The sequence below is a fragment of the Aethalodelphis obliquidens genome, unplaced genomic scaffold (assembly GCF_003676395.1).
Source record: "Aethalodelphis obliquidens isolate GAN/ISIS:26980383/991018 unplaced genomic scaffold, ASM367639v1 scaffold64, whole genome shotgun sequence".
Classification (NCBI taxonomy): Eukaryota; Metazoa; Chordata; class Mammalia; order Artiodactyla; family Delphinidae; genus Aethalodelphis; species Aethalodelphis obliquidens.
Window position 1 is genome coordinate 381916 of NW_020838008.1, and position 13204 is coordinate 395119.

The following is a 13204-nucleotide window of genomic DNA, read 5'->3' on the forward strand; positions in this document are numbered from 1 at the left end:
TATTGTAACAACAGCAGCAGCAGGGGAGGGGAGGGGAGGGGAGGGGAGGGGAGGGGAGGGGGGGGGAGTGGGTGCAGAGAGCACAGCCCACCAAGGAGGCTGAGGAGGGACCGGAGAGGTGAGGCAGCCAAGCAGCATGCCGGAGCTGGGGGCAATGCAGCAAATTCGGGTTATAATCCAGGCTATCACTGCTGCTGTAGAGCCTTAGGAAAGCCCCCTGATTGCCTTGAGCCCCGGTTCCCTCATCTGCTCCATGGACCTGGTCTGTATGAAGGTGAGGGATATCTGTGATGCATGTACAGCTCTGGGTGCTTCATAAACAATAGTTGTCATTTTAGGAGGAGGAATAAACGTTCCCAGAGAGAGTGGCTTCGTGGAAGTCAAGGAAAGGTAGGGTTTCAAGAAGGGCCTCACTGCTCAACAGCCTCACTGCTGCCAAGAAGTCAACAAAGATAAAGGCAGAAAAGTATTCATTGGCTGTGACAAGGAGATGAAAGTGACCTTGGTGAGCCAGCTTCAGGGATGCTGAGAGCAGAAGTTGGGGGCAGCAGCTGAGGAGTGATGGGAGGCGGGGAAGGGAAGCTGAGAAAGCAGGAGGAGGAAGGAGTAAGTGCGGAGGGGGCAGCGACAGGCACGGTTCTGAGATAGGAACCACAGCACATGGCAAGTTTGCCTGTCCCAGAGTGTAACTGCTTTGTGTCTACCCTGCCCCCACTTGCTGGCTGCAGCCCTGGGCCCCTTTGTTCTCTACACAAGGCCTCTCTGTCTGGGCACAGACCATGGTACGATCCCAGGGCCTTGGGTACTCCCTGGGCCCCAACCTGGGTCACCCAATGCTGAGGCCAGGCACCTCCTCTCTCTGCCCTACTTTCCAGTGTGGCCTAGCAAAAGTTGAAGTGGTTCACATCTTCTGCCAGGGCCTTAGCTTCCATCCCTCATCCCTCTCCCTGCATGCCTGGATCTGTACAGCCCAGGGGAGATGGAGAGTCATGATAAAAATAGCTATCAATTATATCCTTTCTCCTGGTTCCTTCTCACCAGTATTTAAACATGCCTGTGTAAGAAACACATAAGAAATTTTTAGAAAAGAAAGAAAACTTCCTCTAATCCTACATCCTTCTGTATCTATTCTCCTTCCACCTAACTCTTCCAGTCAATCATCTATACTGCATCCACTTCTTACTCATGACGCCACTAAAATCCGGCGTCCACCACATACCCCATCTCTACTGTCCACTGCAACTACTTCTTGCCAAGATAATCAACAACCTCCTTGTTCTTAAATCCAATGGTCCCTTTCTATAAACTACTGGACCTTCTATGACATTTTGGATTGCTGACCTCTCCCTCCTTCTTGAACCTCTGTCCTTTCTTGGCTTCCTTAAAACTATGTTCCCTCCCAGTTTTCCTTCTCTCTGAGAGCTTCTTCCTTATTTACGTTGAATATTTATCTTTTCCCCTGCACCCATGAACGTTAGTATGGTATCCTCTTTTACATTTTGTTTCCCTTCTGGTGGGAACTCATATGGTTATCAGGGGAGTCCCCATCATATGACCCCACCGCCCACCCCCTCCACACGTCACTGGTGCAGGGAATGGCATCTGACCAAAGCCAGGCTGATGAGAGCCAGTCCCTAGAAATTTTGGACCTGGAACTGAGAAGAATAAGCCTGAACTGGAACTGAAAGGGATGAGCCAACATTTTGTTAGGTACCTGGATTTAAGCTATAAAATTGAGAACTGTAAGAAGCTGGGTTTATTATTATTATTATTATGTGGACTGAGAAAGCATCAGAAGCTTATCAGGAGAGAAAAAAGGAGAGAGAGAAGGCAGGGTGGGGACAAAAAGCAGGGCTTGTTCAATTCCTCTGGCTCTTCCAACGTACCTCCACCCTGATTTCTGGGACCTCTCAGTTTCCTAATCAGGGCATCAACATCAGTGAACGGCCAATAACTCAGCGTCTACAGTTCAGCCAGGCGCATAATGACCTAGCTCCTAGCAGTCTGAGGTCAAGAATGAAACACATTTCGTTATCCAAGTTAAATAAGTTAACACTTACTCTGTTGTCCTCTAACTGCTTGCAGACCACCATTTTGGATTTACCCTTCCAGGCGCATGTGACGGTGCCTCTCATCGTAAAATGAGTTGAATGGAATGTAGGCGAGGCAAAGGCATCATTCAAGGGCAGGTTGAAGAAGAAAGGTTTCCAGTCCTGTTACTCCAGCCTAAGATGTCCCATGAAGCCAGAAGCCATAGTCAGAGAGATTGAAAGAGCCCCCAGATGTAGTGCTACAAAAGGGAAACTGCTCCAAGAGCTTGCACAGACCTTGCATCTTCTTGGCAAACCTGAAGATTCAGAGAGCATGGTCCTACAAGATTCTAGTATTGATTATGGAAGTGGAAGTCTGTTGTATTCATGGATGTGTTCAACTTTTAAATAGTTTTTCTACATGGGAAAATTCCCATTTTAAAACCTAGCCTCCTCAGTACAGAAGTCAGAACTAAAATTCCCAGCACCCCTTGCAGCTTGTCTATAGGCATGCTACTTCCCCCACGTGAGATTTTGATTGGAAGTGAGCGATATGAGCAAGGTAAATATCACCAAAGTTCACCAATATTTCTGGTTCTCCTCTCCTTCTAAGCACCAGGAGGATTGCACTTGTGGCCACGAGATTTGTTTTGATCAATGCAATGTGAGCAGAAGCCAGTACACGTTTTCCCTCACTCTCTTCTGCCACAGCCAACTCTGAAGGTTCATATCAAGAAGGTGGCATCATTGTAAGATGGTGGAGCTTCCAAAAGCTTAGATCCTTGAGTGACCGCAGTGAGCAAGGCTCTTCCTCCCCACTTCACCCATGCTGGAACTGTAGCTGAGCAAGAAATACATCTTTGCTATTTTAAGCCAGTAAGATCTGGGGGTTGTTTGTAACTACTGTGTTGCCTAACGAATTCTGACTGATGAAGAAAGGAAGCAGGTTGGACATAGGACTTCATTTTCATATAGCGCAAGTATCTAGCTTTTGGGAATGGTAGTAGTAACAGCATTGGTTTCCTAGTGGTTGCAGAACCGAGTTCTTACCACAGAAGTGCCGTAGAGCTTAGTATTTAGAGTGGTAATGACTGTGATTTCCTCATCAGGTTGTATGGTATGGTTTGGGTGTCGTTCCTAGAAACTTATCCTCAAGTCCATTTCCCTAGCCCTCCTAACGATTCTGAGCTAAGTAATATCTTTTTTTTTTTTTCAGTACGCGGGCCTCTCACTGTTGTGGCCTCTCTCGTTGCGGAGCACAGGCTCTGGACGCGCAGGCTCAGCGGCCATGGCTCACGGGCCCAGCCGCTCTGCGGCATGTGGGATCTTCCCGGACCAGGGCACGAACCCGTGTCCCCTGCATCGGCAGGCGGACTCTCAACCACTGCGCCACCAGGGAAGCCCCTTAAGTAATATCTTTTAACAAATCCCTTTTATGCTTCAACTATCCAGTGGATTCTATTATTTGTTATAAAGAACTCTGACTGATAAAATTACTATATTTAGTAGATCACATGTTCCATCAATTATAAGAGGCAAGTTATTTGAATTACTAAATGGATAACTAAAAACAAGAGGCTTAAAAACTATTACATGCCATTAATTGTAAGACATATTCTGATTTCAGAGTTGTTTAAACTAGAAAAAAATGTGCCTTAGGATCAATGAAATATAGTATTAGCCAAAGGAATTCTCCCCACCCCCCCACAGATGAGACTAACAGATGGCTGATTTTAAAAGAATAGTTGTAAAAGAATTGTATCATCTGGGAGGAAAAATAAAACCATACCCAATCCTCATAAAGGCAGAGATCTGTGATTGCTCAATTCCAGGAAAATCCCTAAGACACCACCAGAAAGTGTAGTGCTAAATAGTAGAGTACCCCACAGAGAAATCCTCCACAATGGTGCTCTCAGACCACTGGGTAAGAAATCTTGTCTTTGTGGGCAAAACCTGGGGCAGCCAGATTGGCTGATGGAGGAACTCTGCAGCCAAAGAAGTGAGTCAACACACAGCTGCCAGGAGATTTCCTAGTCCCATCATTGTCATTGTTATTCGTGGCCAAAATATTATAGACAATGTTCTGGATAGTGACCACCATACTATGCTTTCTTTTTACTCCATTTTATTCTCTATTGCTTCCATCTCTAAATATCAGGGGGTTTTTTGGGGGCGTGGGGAGGAGTGGTTTAAAGGTAGTTCAAAGGCAGTTCAAACAAAGGTAATGGGATTATTAGAAGCCATGTTCACACCCTATAGAGACCTGACTAGAACATGAAGGGACATTACCCAGGGAAACTATACACGAAGAATATTGGTCCTATGATGTAACCTCCAGAAGCAGTAGCTGGATGTGTCATTGAGCTGCCCTCCACTGAAAAGGAAATGAATTTATTGGCATATGTACAGTGAGATGGTTGGATTATATAGGTGAGGGCATTTTGGGAATCATACATATAGGGAAAAAATGTGTTTGTGTTGGGCAAAGGATGGACTATAGTGAACAACTGCCATTCTGCTTTTTCAGAATCTCTCTTCTCCTCCTCCACTCACCCCAGTGTCCATGCAGTTATGATGTGGGTCATGTTAGGCAATCTGATCCTCATCGATCCCTTGGCCCCAGTTGATTGGTCCAGAGTTAAGCATCTAACTAAGCTGAGCCAATCAGAGTACTTCCTGAGAAATCTGCAAACTGCAACCAAGAAAACGAAGCCAGTGTCTTGTTGGATGCCTAGACATTAAGATTTTAAGCTATGGGATTGTCTGAAGTCTTGTTTTTCACCTCGTGGACCAGAAGAGCGTTGGAAGCCAGACTGGGGGTGGGGATGACAATGCTGGGGCAGGGCAGGGGACCGAAATGAAGGAGACAGGCAGAAAGTAAGAGAGATAAGTGGAGAGAGAACCTAATGGCTTTTGTGTCTATTAGTTCCAGTTGTTCTTCAGGCATCCTTGTCTTTAGGTTTCAGGTATCTGATTATAAATATATCTTTTTCTTTAAACAAGTTCCTATTCTTCTTGGGTGAGTTCTTCCACTTTTCTGGTTTGACTACTACTGTTTTGCTGAAACTCACACAATGTTACCTTCAGCCTGGACCTCTCTCCTGAACCTCAGACCTGTTTATCCAACTGCCTATTGAACATCTCAACTTGGGTGTCCAATTCGTACCTCAAATTCAACATATCCAAAAGAGAATTCATCACCTCCCCACCCCAACCCTCTGTTGAAACTTACCCCTTCTCCTGTGTTCTCTATCTTAGTAAATAGCATCACGGTATCCCTATCACCAAGCTGGGAGTTATCCCAGACTTTTTCCTCCCTCTTACCCCCCATATCCTATAGGTCTAGGTCTCTAAGTCCTGCCAGTTGTAACTCTCCAATATTCTCAATGCTTTCCTGTTCTCTCTACTCCTATTCCCCTACCTCATTTCAATGCCCTGTCATTACTTCTTGCCTTTACTCTCAAATGCCTTCAATCCCTCCTTCCACCCAGCAGCCCAAATCATCCTTCTAATTTCTGGATATGATCACATTTACTCCTCTGTTCAAAATTTCTTCAGTGGCTCCCCACTGTCTTTAGGATAAAATCTGAACTCCAGCAGCTGGGTCACAAATTCACTCATATTACACTCAGATGTGCAATATTATTAGTCTTCTCTCTTTCCTAGAACTGATTTGATCTTGTTCACAATGCCCCCACCCTGCTGAGTAACAGGGGCAGGGGAAACTAAAATTAATCCACTCTGGTAAACTCAGGCAGGTCTAAAAATTTATTTTAGTCAGTCTCTAAGAAATTCAGTAGGTTTGGATGACTCAGTTTTTCAGGTTATTTTACCCTTCCCTTTCTCATTTTCAAGATAGCACTTGGTTTTATAGGGATCTCACTGGGGGAAGGGGCTCCTTACCCATGTGGTCCTTGGAGTTGTGTCACTTGGTATTTGCTGAGCTATGGTTGGTCTGGTATAAATAGTGAATTACAATCCTGAGAGGTAGCTGCTACTAAAACCATTTTACACATAAAGAAGCTGAGGCTAAAAGAGGTTGAGTAAATTGCCCCAAGATCACAAAGTTAGTTAAGTGGCAGAACCAGTAATCAACACCACCCTGATTCTGCTTGGCACTTGGATCTGCGTCTAGAATTCCAGAGATAAGTTAACATCGGATTTGGGAGCACTGAGAGACTTCATGGTATAGCTTTAGAGCTGTGCTTATCCATGGGAGAATATGTCCAGTGGAATGAGAGAAGGGTCCATTCAGAACACTTAGGAATCACTTGCATATGAAGTAGGGTAGGAAGCCCTACCTGAGGGCTCCTGCCCAAGGTGACCTTTCTCTTAGGAGAGCTTCTAGGATGGAGGAGTCAGGAGCTTCTAGGATGGAGAGTCATGCCTGGTCCTATTCCAGCCAGGGCTGAGCCATCCCTCGGAATACCCCATTCCTCTCTGTCCTAGGCTCCCCCATAGCAGGGTAAAGTACAAACCCCTGACCAGTACTGGGTGGGAACTCAATAATTATTATGTGTCAAAACAACTTATGTTGGCAGAGCTGCTCACACCTCCTGGGGCCAGGGAATGTGGAACCAACTACAGACCCTCTGAAGTGGGGATGCAGAGTCCACACCCAGGTGGGAGTGGACGTGCGGGAGTATAGGGGACTTCCAAGACCAGGAGGTTCGGTCTCCTCCCAGATGTTGTATCCCAGTGCCTCCCTCCAGATGATGGGGACAGAGACCTCTCGCAGATATGGAAGGGTGGTCTCCTGGTAGAGGGGTACGGCGGCTCTGGCCTTTCTCAGATGTTGGGTGTGCAGATCTTCCGGGTGTTAAAAGTGCAAGAAATCCCCTCAAGTAGGTGGGCCCCGCCCCCTTCCCCCCAGTGGAGGGATCCACACTGAGTAGCCCCTTCAGCCCTCTTCCCGCCCCCGCCCCGCCTGCACAAGGGGCGGGCCAGTCTTCACACCGGCGCACAACCAATGGCAAGGGAGCCTGGCACGGCCAGCCAATTAACTGGCGGCAGCTGCGAGGGATGGCTCCTCCTCCGACAGGCCGCCGGCCGCTGGCCTCCGAGAAGGCGGGGCTCTTTCCCTGTTTTTGCTGCCGGCCGAGCCTGGCCGAGCCCAGCCGGGAGACCAGTCGAGCCCAGCCGAACGTAGCCGAACGCAGCCGAGCCCAGCCGAGCCCCGCGCCCAAACGGCCGCCGCCGCCCGAGCGCCGCCGTGCGAGCAGGCGAGCGGCCTCGGCCGCGGAGGAGGCGCCGCCCCAGGGGGAGGAGGTCCCTGCTCGCCGCAGACCGCCCGCGGCAGAGGCCGCCCCGGTCGCGCCGCCGCGGGAGCGGCCGGCGGAGGCTGCGCTGCCGAGGGGGAGGGTCGGGGGGAGGGGAAGTCACCCCTGCCCGCCTCCCGCTGCTCCCCGCCCGCAGGCTCCCGAGCAGCAGTCGGCGCCCTGCATCCCGCTGCCCCGGACCCTCCCGCGGGCGCGCACCGGGCTCAACTCAGGTAAGAGGGGCCCTCCCACCACGGGCATGGGGGGCGTTGAAAACCAGAGACGGAGATGAAGAGACATAGACACACACGGAGACAGAGACACAGCCGGGGAGAAAGAGACACACACACAAAGACAGACACACACAAGAGACGCACAGAACTACAGAGACAGACCGCACGGAGAGGGGATAGAGACACGTCCACGGGGACAGACGGACACACAGCGGGGAAGAAAGAGAGACGGAGACACAAGAGACCCATACACACAGAGACAGGGAGAAAGAGACACACAGAGACTGATACAGAGATACACAAAGAAATAGACTGGGAGAGAAACGAGACACAAGAGAGACCCTTATAGACTCAGAGATGGGGACACAGAGAGAGACAGATATAAAGAGAGCTACAGAGAGACAGACAGGTACACACGGAGGTGGGTATACAGAGACGGAGGTGGGTATACAGAGGCAGAGGCACAGATCCAGGCAAGGGAACCAAGGGACAGAGTAAGGGCCAGACACACAGACACACGCACCTGACCTGGAGAGACAGTCTCACAGAGAGGTGCACCTAGGTACACAGTCTTAGATAACACAGACCCACACATGCCTGCCAGGCCTCCACAAAGTTCCCTCTGTGTGAGCTGGCGCCTCTGGAGGTCTCCTGGGCTGGCTGGCTGGAGTCCTGAGTCAGGGGAGGTGCCCAGGCCATGTCGAAGCTGGTCACAGTGCCCATCCTTCAAGGCCTTGGGCTTCCTCAATCCCACCCACTCACACAGTTCTTCTGAGGGCTGGATGTTCAGTGGGCAGGGTCCGGCCATGCCCACTGGTCAAAAGGAGAATGAGTTATAGGCTGCCTAATGCAGCTTCCCCACAGTAGCCACACCCCCATCCAGGTGCCCAGAGCCAGGTGTTGGCTCTGCGGGGTACTGAGGCCTGCTGGGAGGCCAGAGGTGTATGAGCGGGCTGTCTTCCCTACGCCTCTCCTCCTAGGCCTAACCCCACCCCTTCCTCCTCACCACCCTTTGCCTTTGCTCTGTACTCCCCACAGGCTGAGAACTGCAGGCGGACGTCTTCACTGTCTGGGAATCATTGAGTGTGTGGACAGGACAGCCTCCTTGGAAGGCCGGGTGTACCGGAGTTCCGCCTCGGCATGGGCCTTGCCATTGAGGCAGCTTCTCAGTCTGTGCTTGTCTGAGGGTGCTGCCCGTCATGGGGGCAGCCATCTCCCAGGGGGCCCTCATCGCCATCATCTGCAACGGCCTCGTAGGCTTCTTGCTGCTGCTGCTCTGGGTCATTCTCTGCTGGGCCTGCCACTCCCGTTCTGCCAACATCGACTCCCTCTCCGAATCCAGTCCCAACTCCAGCCCCGGCCCCTGTCCCGAGAAGGCGCCCCCGCCCCAGAAGCTCAGCCATGAAGGCAGCTACCTGCTGCAGCCCTGAAGGCCCCTGGCCTAGCCCGGAGTCTGGGACTTAAGTCCACCCCACTTGGAACCTGGAATCGGGATCCCAGGGTCCAGCCAGCCTGGGGTCCAGAACTCAGAGTCCAGCCTGTCTGGAGCTGGACCCAGCAGCCCAGAGTCTGGTCGGCCTGGCTCCAAGAGGGGCTCTGCTGGCCCTCGGTAGACAGGCCTGGGGTGGGGGATTCATGAGTTGGTGCTAGGGCCAGGGCCATCTGGACTCTGCTCCATCCCAGTGGTGGGGGCTGGGTCCACCGCCCCCTAGGCCAAGCGCCTCCAGGCCCTCGAGGTTGGGGAATCAATCCATGGCAATAATGGGAGGGTGTCCAGGCTGGGCCCCTTCTCTGGTCCTCCTACTGTTTGCTGGATAATAAATGGAACTATGGCTCTACCCTGAGATTTTCTCCTCTTCCTGGGGGCCTTGCTGTAGCAAAATGAAAGGTTGTGGGTGGGCTTCCAGACACAAGTTTATTTGCACAGAGAAGGAGGGGGTAATGGTGGTTGAGGGCCAAATCCTGGGGTGAGGTGCTGGGACCAGGCTGGAGCAGGGTGCTAAGGGCAGGTGCTGGGACCTGATCAGGGGTGTGGTCGCACACATACTGGGTGCTAAGCCTGGGCTGGGGTACCAGGGTCAGGTGCTACAAGTACGGGGTTCAAGACATGGGCCAGGCCCTGGGGCCAGGCCCTCAGGTCTTGGGTTTTACTTCCCTCACCAGGTTCAGCAGTTTGTCCAGTTTTGCGATCTCTACAGCTGGACCCTTCTGCACTTCCTGGCCCTTCTTTTCCTGGTGAAAAGGGAAGTACACATGGGGGAGGAATGGTGAGGGATGGGCCACCTCTCTCTACTTCCCAGCACCACCTCCTGTGCCCAGCTTAGGCAGCTGTGCCACGCCTCTCTCCTGCCCAATTAGATTCCGGACCCCTGCCTGCCGCCCCCAACCCCCACAAGGATCCTTCCCCATCCCAGGTTGGGTGGCAGGGGCCCAGCTGAGGCCTGCAAGAGACATCCAGCTGTGTTTCTGAACCTCCGATCAACGTAGGATCCTAATGCTGGGAGGAGTGGGGGAAGCCAGGAAGAGCTGTAGCCCAGGGCCTCTACCTGTTGGGAGCACCCTTCCCACAGGAAGGTCCCTGGCTGAGTCCTAACACGGAGCTAAGAGGTGTGTGTTTGTGGAGGGAAAAGAGTGTGGACAAAGCCACAGGTGCCCTCACCTAGTACTGTTACCTAGCACTTTCAGGTCAGGTTGGGAGTGGGGTACCGTTTGGGGCCAGGCCCGCTGTGTCAGACATACCCAGGGTGGGGGCAGGTGTCAGGAGACCCAGGAGGGCTGATGGGATATCCCGTGTGGTTCCAGATGTCCTTGGCTGGGACTGTCCCTCAGAAGGGCGGGTCCTGAATTTATGACCCCTCACCCCTGCCTACAGGCCACTCTAATCCTTTAGCTGGTAAGCTGGGCCCTGAGAAAAAGAGAGCTGGGACACTGGGGTATGTGTCACTCAGGCCCTGAGAGCTCCCTGGCAGACCAGCACCAGTGCCATCCTCCCGTCTGTCCAGGCGGTGGGGTGTGGGCTAGGCTGGGGCAGCTGCCATTTCCTGCCTTCCCTTTGTGCCCGGGCCCCTGCCCTCTCAGCCACCTGTGCCCACTGCTCACTGGCACCTGCCCCAGCCTTGCCTGCTGAGGGCCCAGCGTGGATCTGGCCCGGGCTGTGAGGTGGGAGGAGAATGCAGGGCCAGCAGGCCCCTTCCTGGCCCCATCTTGCCTGCTGCCACCCTGTGGAACTCAGATCTCCTCCTGGTGTGACCCCTGCCCCTGTTCCCAAATCTGTCTCCCCCTCCCCGTGCGGCCCAGTGCCTTTGCCACTCCCCGGCTCACCTCTGCATTCCTGAGGCAGAGGACAAAGATGTCTTTTTCTCTCTCACCCCCCTCTCCCTCCCAAATTAACCTCGTGTTCTCTTGCCCTCACCTCACCTCCTGGGAGTCAGGAGATCTGGCTTTTAGTTCCAGCTTTGTCATTAACTCCCTATATGACTTTGGGCAAGTTCTGCCCAAACTGTTTCTATCTATACTGCAGTTGGGGAAAGTAGGCCTTGACCTTTGACAAGTTGGGCTCTGACACCAATCCTGGGAAGCTCCTTGGGCTGGGAAGTCGGGCCTCTGTGGCCAAGCCCTCTTGGGAAGATCAGGGAGACTGCAGACTGCAGAGAGGGGCGGTAGGGATGCCCAGAGGACTTCCTTTGGCCCGAATCACTTGGCTGCTAACAGAGTCAGGTGGCGATTTCACAGGAACTGCCAATCCACCCAAGAACTAGCCCCCAGCTATCACCTGCTCAGGTCCTCTGATTCCCAGGTACCCGTGTCCTCAGGTCCTCAGAGATATAGATGCTGAGCATTGCTCTGAGAGGAGCTGGGACTGTGGGAGATCCTTGCATCCCTGGGTCAAAGTGGGCAGGGCAGGCCCCCACCCAGATCTACTGCCTTCAAGGTGTGATGGTCATACCCCAGCCCCAAGGGGTCACCACCATCCCTCCCACAGGGCTGTCCAGCTCTCCTAGCTCAAGCCTGGGTTTCTCTCCTCACTAAATTAAGAGCAGATTTTATCTGTTCCACAAATTATACTGCCTTCTTCCCCCTCCTTGAGGCCAGCTAGCTGGGCTTAGCAGAGTTTTAGACCACACCCAACCCCCCCCCACCCCCCATCCTATCCCATCCCATCCCACCCCCAGCCCACCACGGCCTCTGGGCCACAGCTGCAGGCACTCAGCAGCCTTCTGAGTATTTATAGCCAAGTTCACCCCTTCCCCCAGCTGGCTACAATTACAGGCCCGGCCAAATTCCCAGCCCTTGCCTCCCTGGCCCTGGTGGGGAATAGGCCAGGCTGGTGCGAGAGGGTTAGTGCGGTGGCCCCTGCCTTGGTAGGCAGCAGTTGAAAGAGACAGGCCCCTGCTCTTGCCTCAGACTGCAAGTAAATGCCTCAAACTGCAATCAGGGGGTACAGTCATCAGGGCAACATGGCCCAGCTCCGGCCCAGCTCTGATGCTGGCCCAGAACCTGGCAGGAAGCAAATTCCATTTTCTCTCCTAGCGCCCAAATGGACAGGACTGGGCTCTAGGTTTTTGGACGCTGGATTTTTAAGTTGGACCTCTGGGCGCTGGATTCTAAGGCCTGGGTTCTTAAGTCTGAATTGGGACTCTGAGAGCTAGACTTCGAGGTCATGGCTCTGGGCTTGGTGGCCTGTATTCAGGGCCCTTGGGCTCTAGGCAGGGCCTCCGGATCATTAGAGATTCCAGAAAGGAACCAGAGCTCAAAAGGAGGACTGCCTAGCTGCTGACCTAGTTACCCTCCTCATGGCTCATTTCCTACTTCCCGTGTGGACCCGGAGCTCCCAGTTCAGAAGCCCTGTGCGAGCCCAGCCAATGAAGCAGAAACTAGGCCTCAAGCCCCTACCTGCATGACACCAAACAAGCCAATGATGCCCGTGTGCTTCCCCCAGGCTTCGGGTCCTCATAGTCACCTGCTTACCTGATGTCTCCACCTGGGGGCCCCACAGGTAACTCAGATTCAGCATGTCAGAACTGATCTGTCTCCTGCTTCCCCTGTGCTCCTCACTTGGGCGATGACACCACCCTTACCCTGGGCCCCCAAAGCCAGAAACCTGGGGGCCACCCCCTGGCTCCTCCCCTTTCTCTCAACCCCCTGCCATCCTGGAGACTTTCTCTCACGGCAGCCCAAACTCCCCAAAACCGTACCTTCGGCATCTTGCGCAAATTGGGTGAGAGCTTGAGGCAGGTGACGTGCCCACGATCATCGCCCACAATGATGATGGGGTGGATGGGGTTGAACTGCACATGGGTGAGCTTGTTCTTCTTTCGGGCCACCACAGGCTGGTTGCATATGGCCTCGTACTTGTTGATGGACAAGTCAAACACGTGGGTCTGTGAAGAGGTGGGTGTCAGCACACTCGGGGAAATGAGACCCCTGTCGCCCACCTCAGAGTAACTGCCCCTGAACTTTCTGGGGAAAGTCGACAGAAGCCTAGGCAGTGTGAGAGGCAATTTGTGTCTCTGTTTCTCCTGTGGTTGAGGGAATGGGGATAAAACGTTTAGGAAAAAATTTAAGTCTATGCAGAATTAACAGAGCAGCTGCCATTTATGGAGCACTTACTATGTACTAGACTCTGGGCAAGCGTGTCACATGGTTGCATCATCGAATTATAATCCTCACAGCCACTCTATAA

General features: G+C 52.6%; 2 protein-coding genes across 2 annotated transcripts in view; one reads left to right on the top strand and one right to left on the bottom strand.

Annotated features, from left to right (window-relative positions):
- Nucleotides 1-7198: 7198 nt before the first annotated feature.
- Nucleotides 7199-9360, top strand: ENHO (energy homeostasis associated). The gene is made up of 2 exons (XM_027088988.1): nt 7199-7521; nt 8560-9360. Exon 2 carries the CDS (start codon nt 8721-8723, stop codon nt 8949-8951), a length of 231 nt encoding a protein of 76 aa, XP_026944789.1. The 5' UTR covers nt 7199-7521; nt 8560-8720; the 3' UTR covers nt 8952-9360.
- A 57-nt stretch (nt 9361-9417) lies between these two features.
- The window catches only part of DNAI1 (dynein axonemal intermediate chain 1), a 60505-nt gene continuing 56718 nt past the window's right edge, over nt 9418-13204 (bottom strand). The window contains exons 19-20 of the mRNA XM_027088973.1: nt 12717-12902; nt 9418-9753 (exon numbers count right to left, since the gene is read on the bottom strand). Of these exons, the coding sequence (XP_026944774.1) occupies nt 9655-9753; nt 12717-12902 (285 nt within the window). The 3' untranslated portion in view covers nt 9418-9654. The remainder of the gene's footprint in view (nt 9754-12716; nt 12903-13204) is intronic.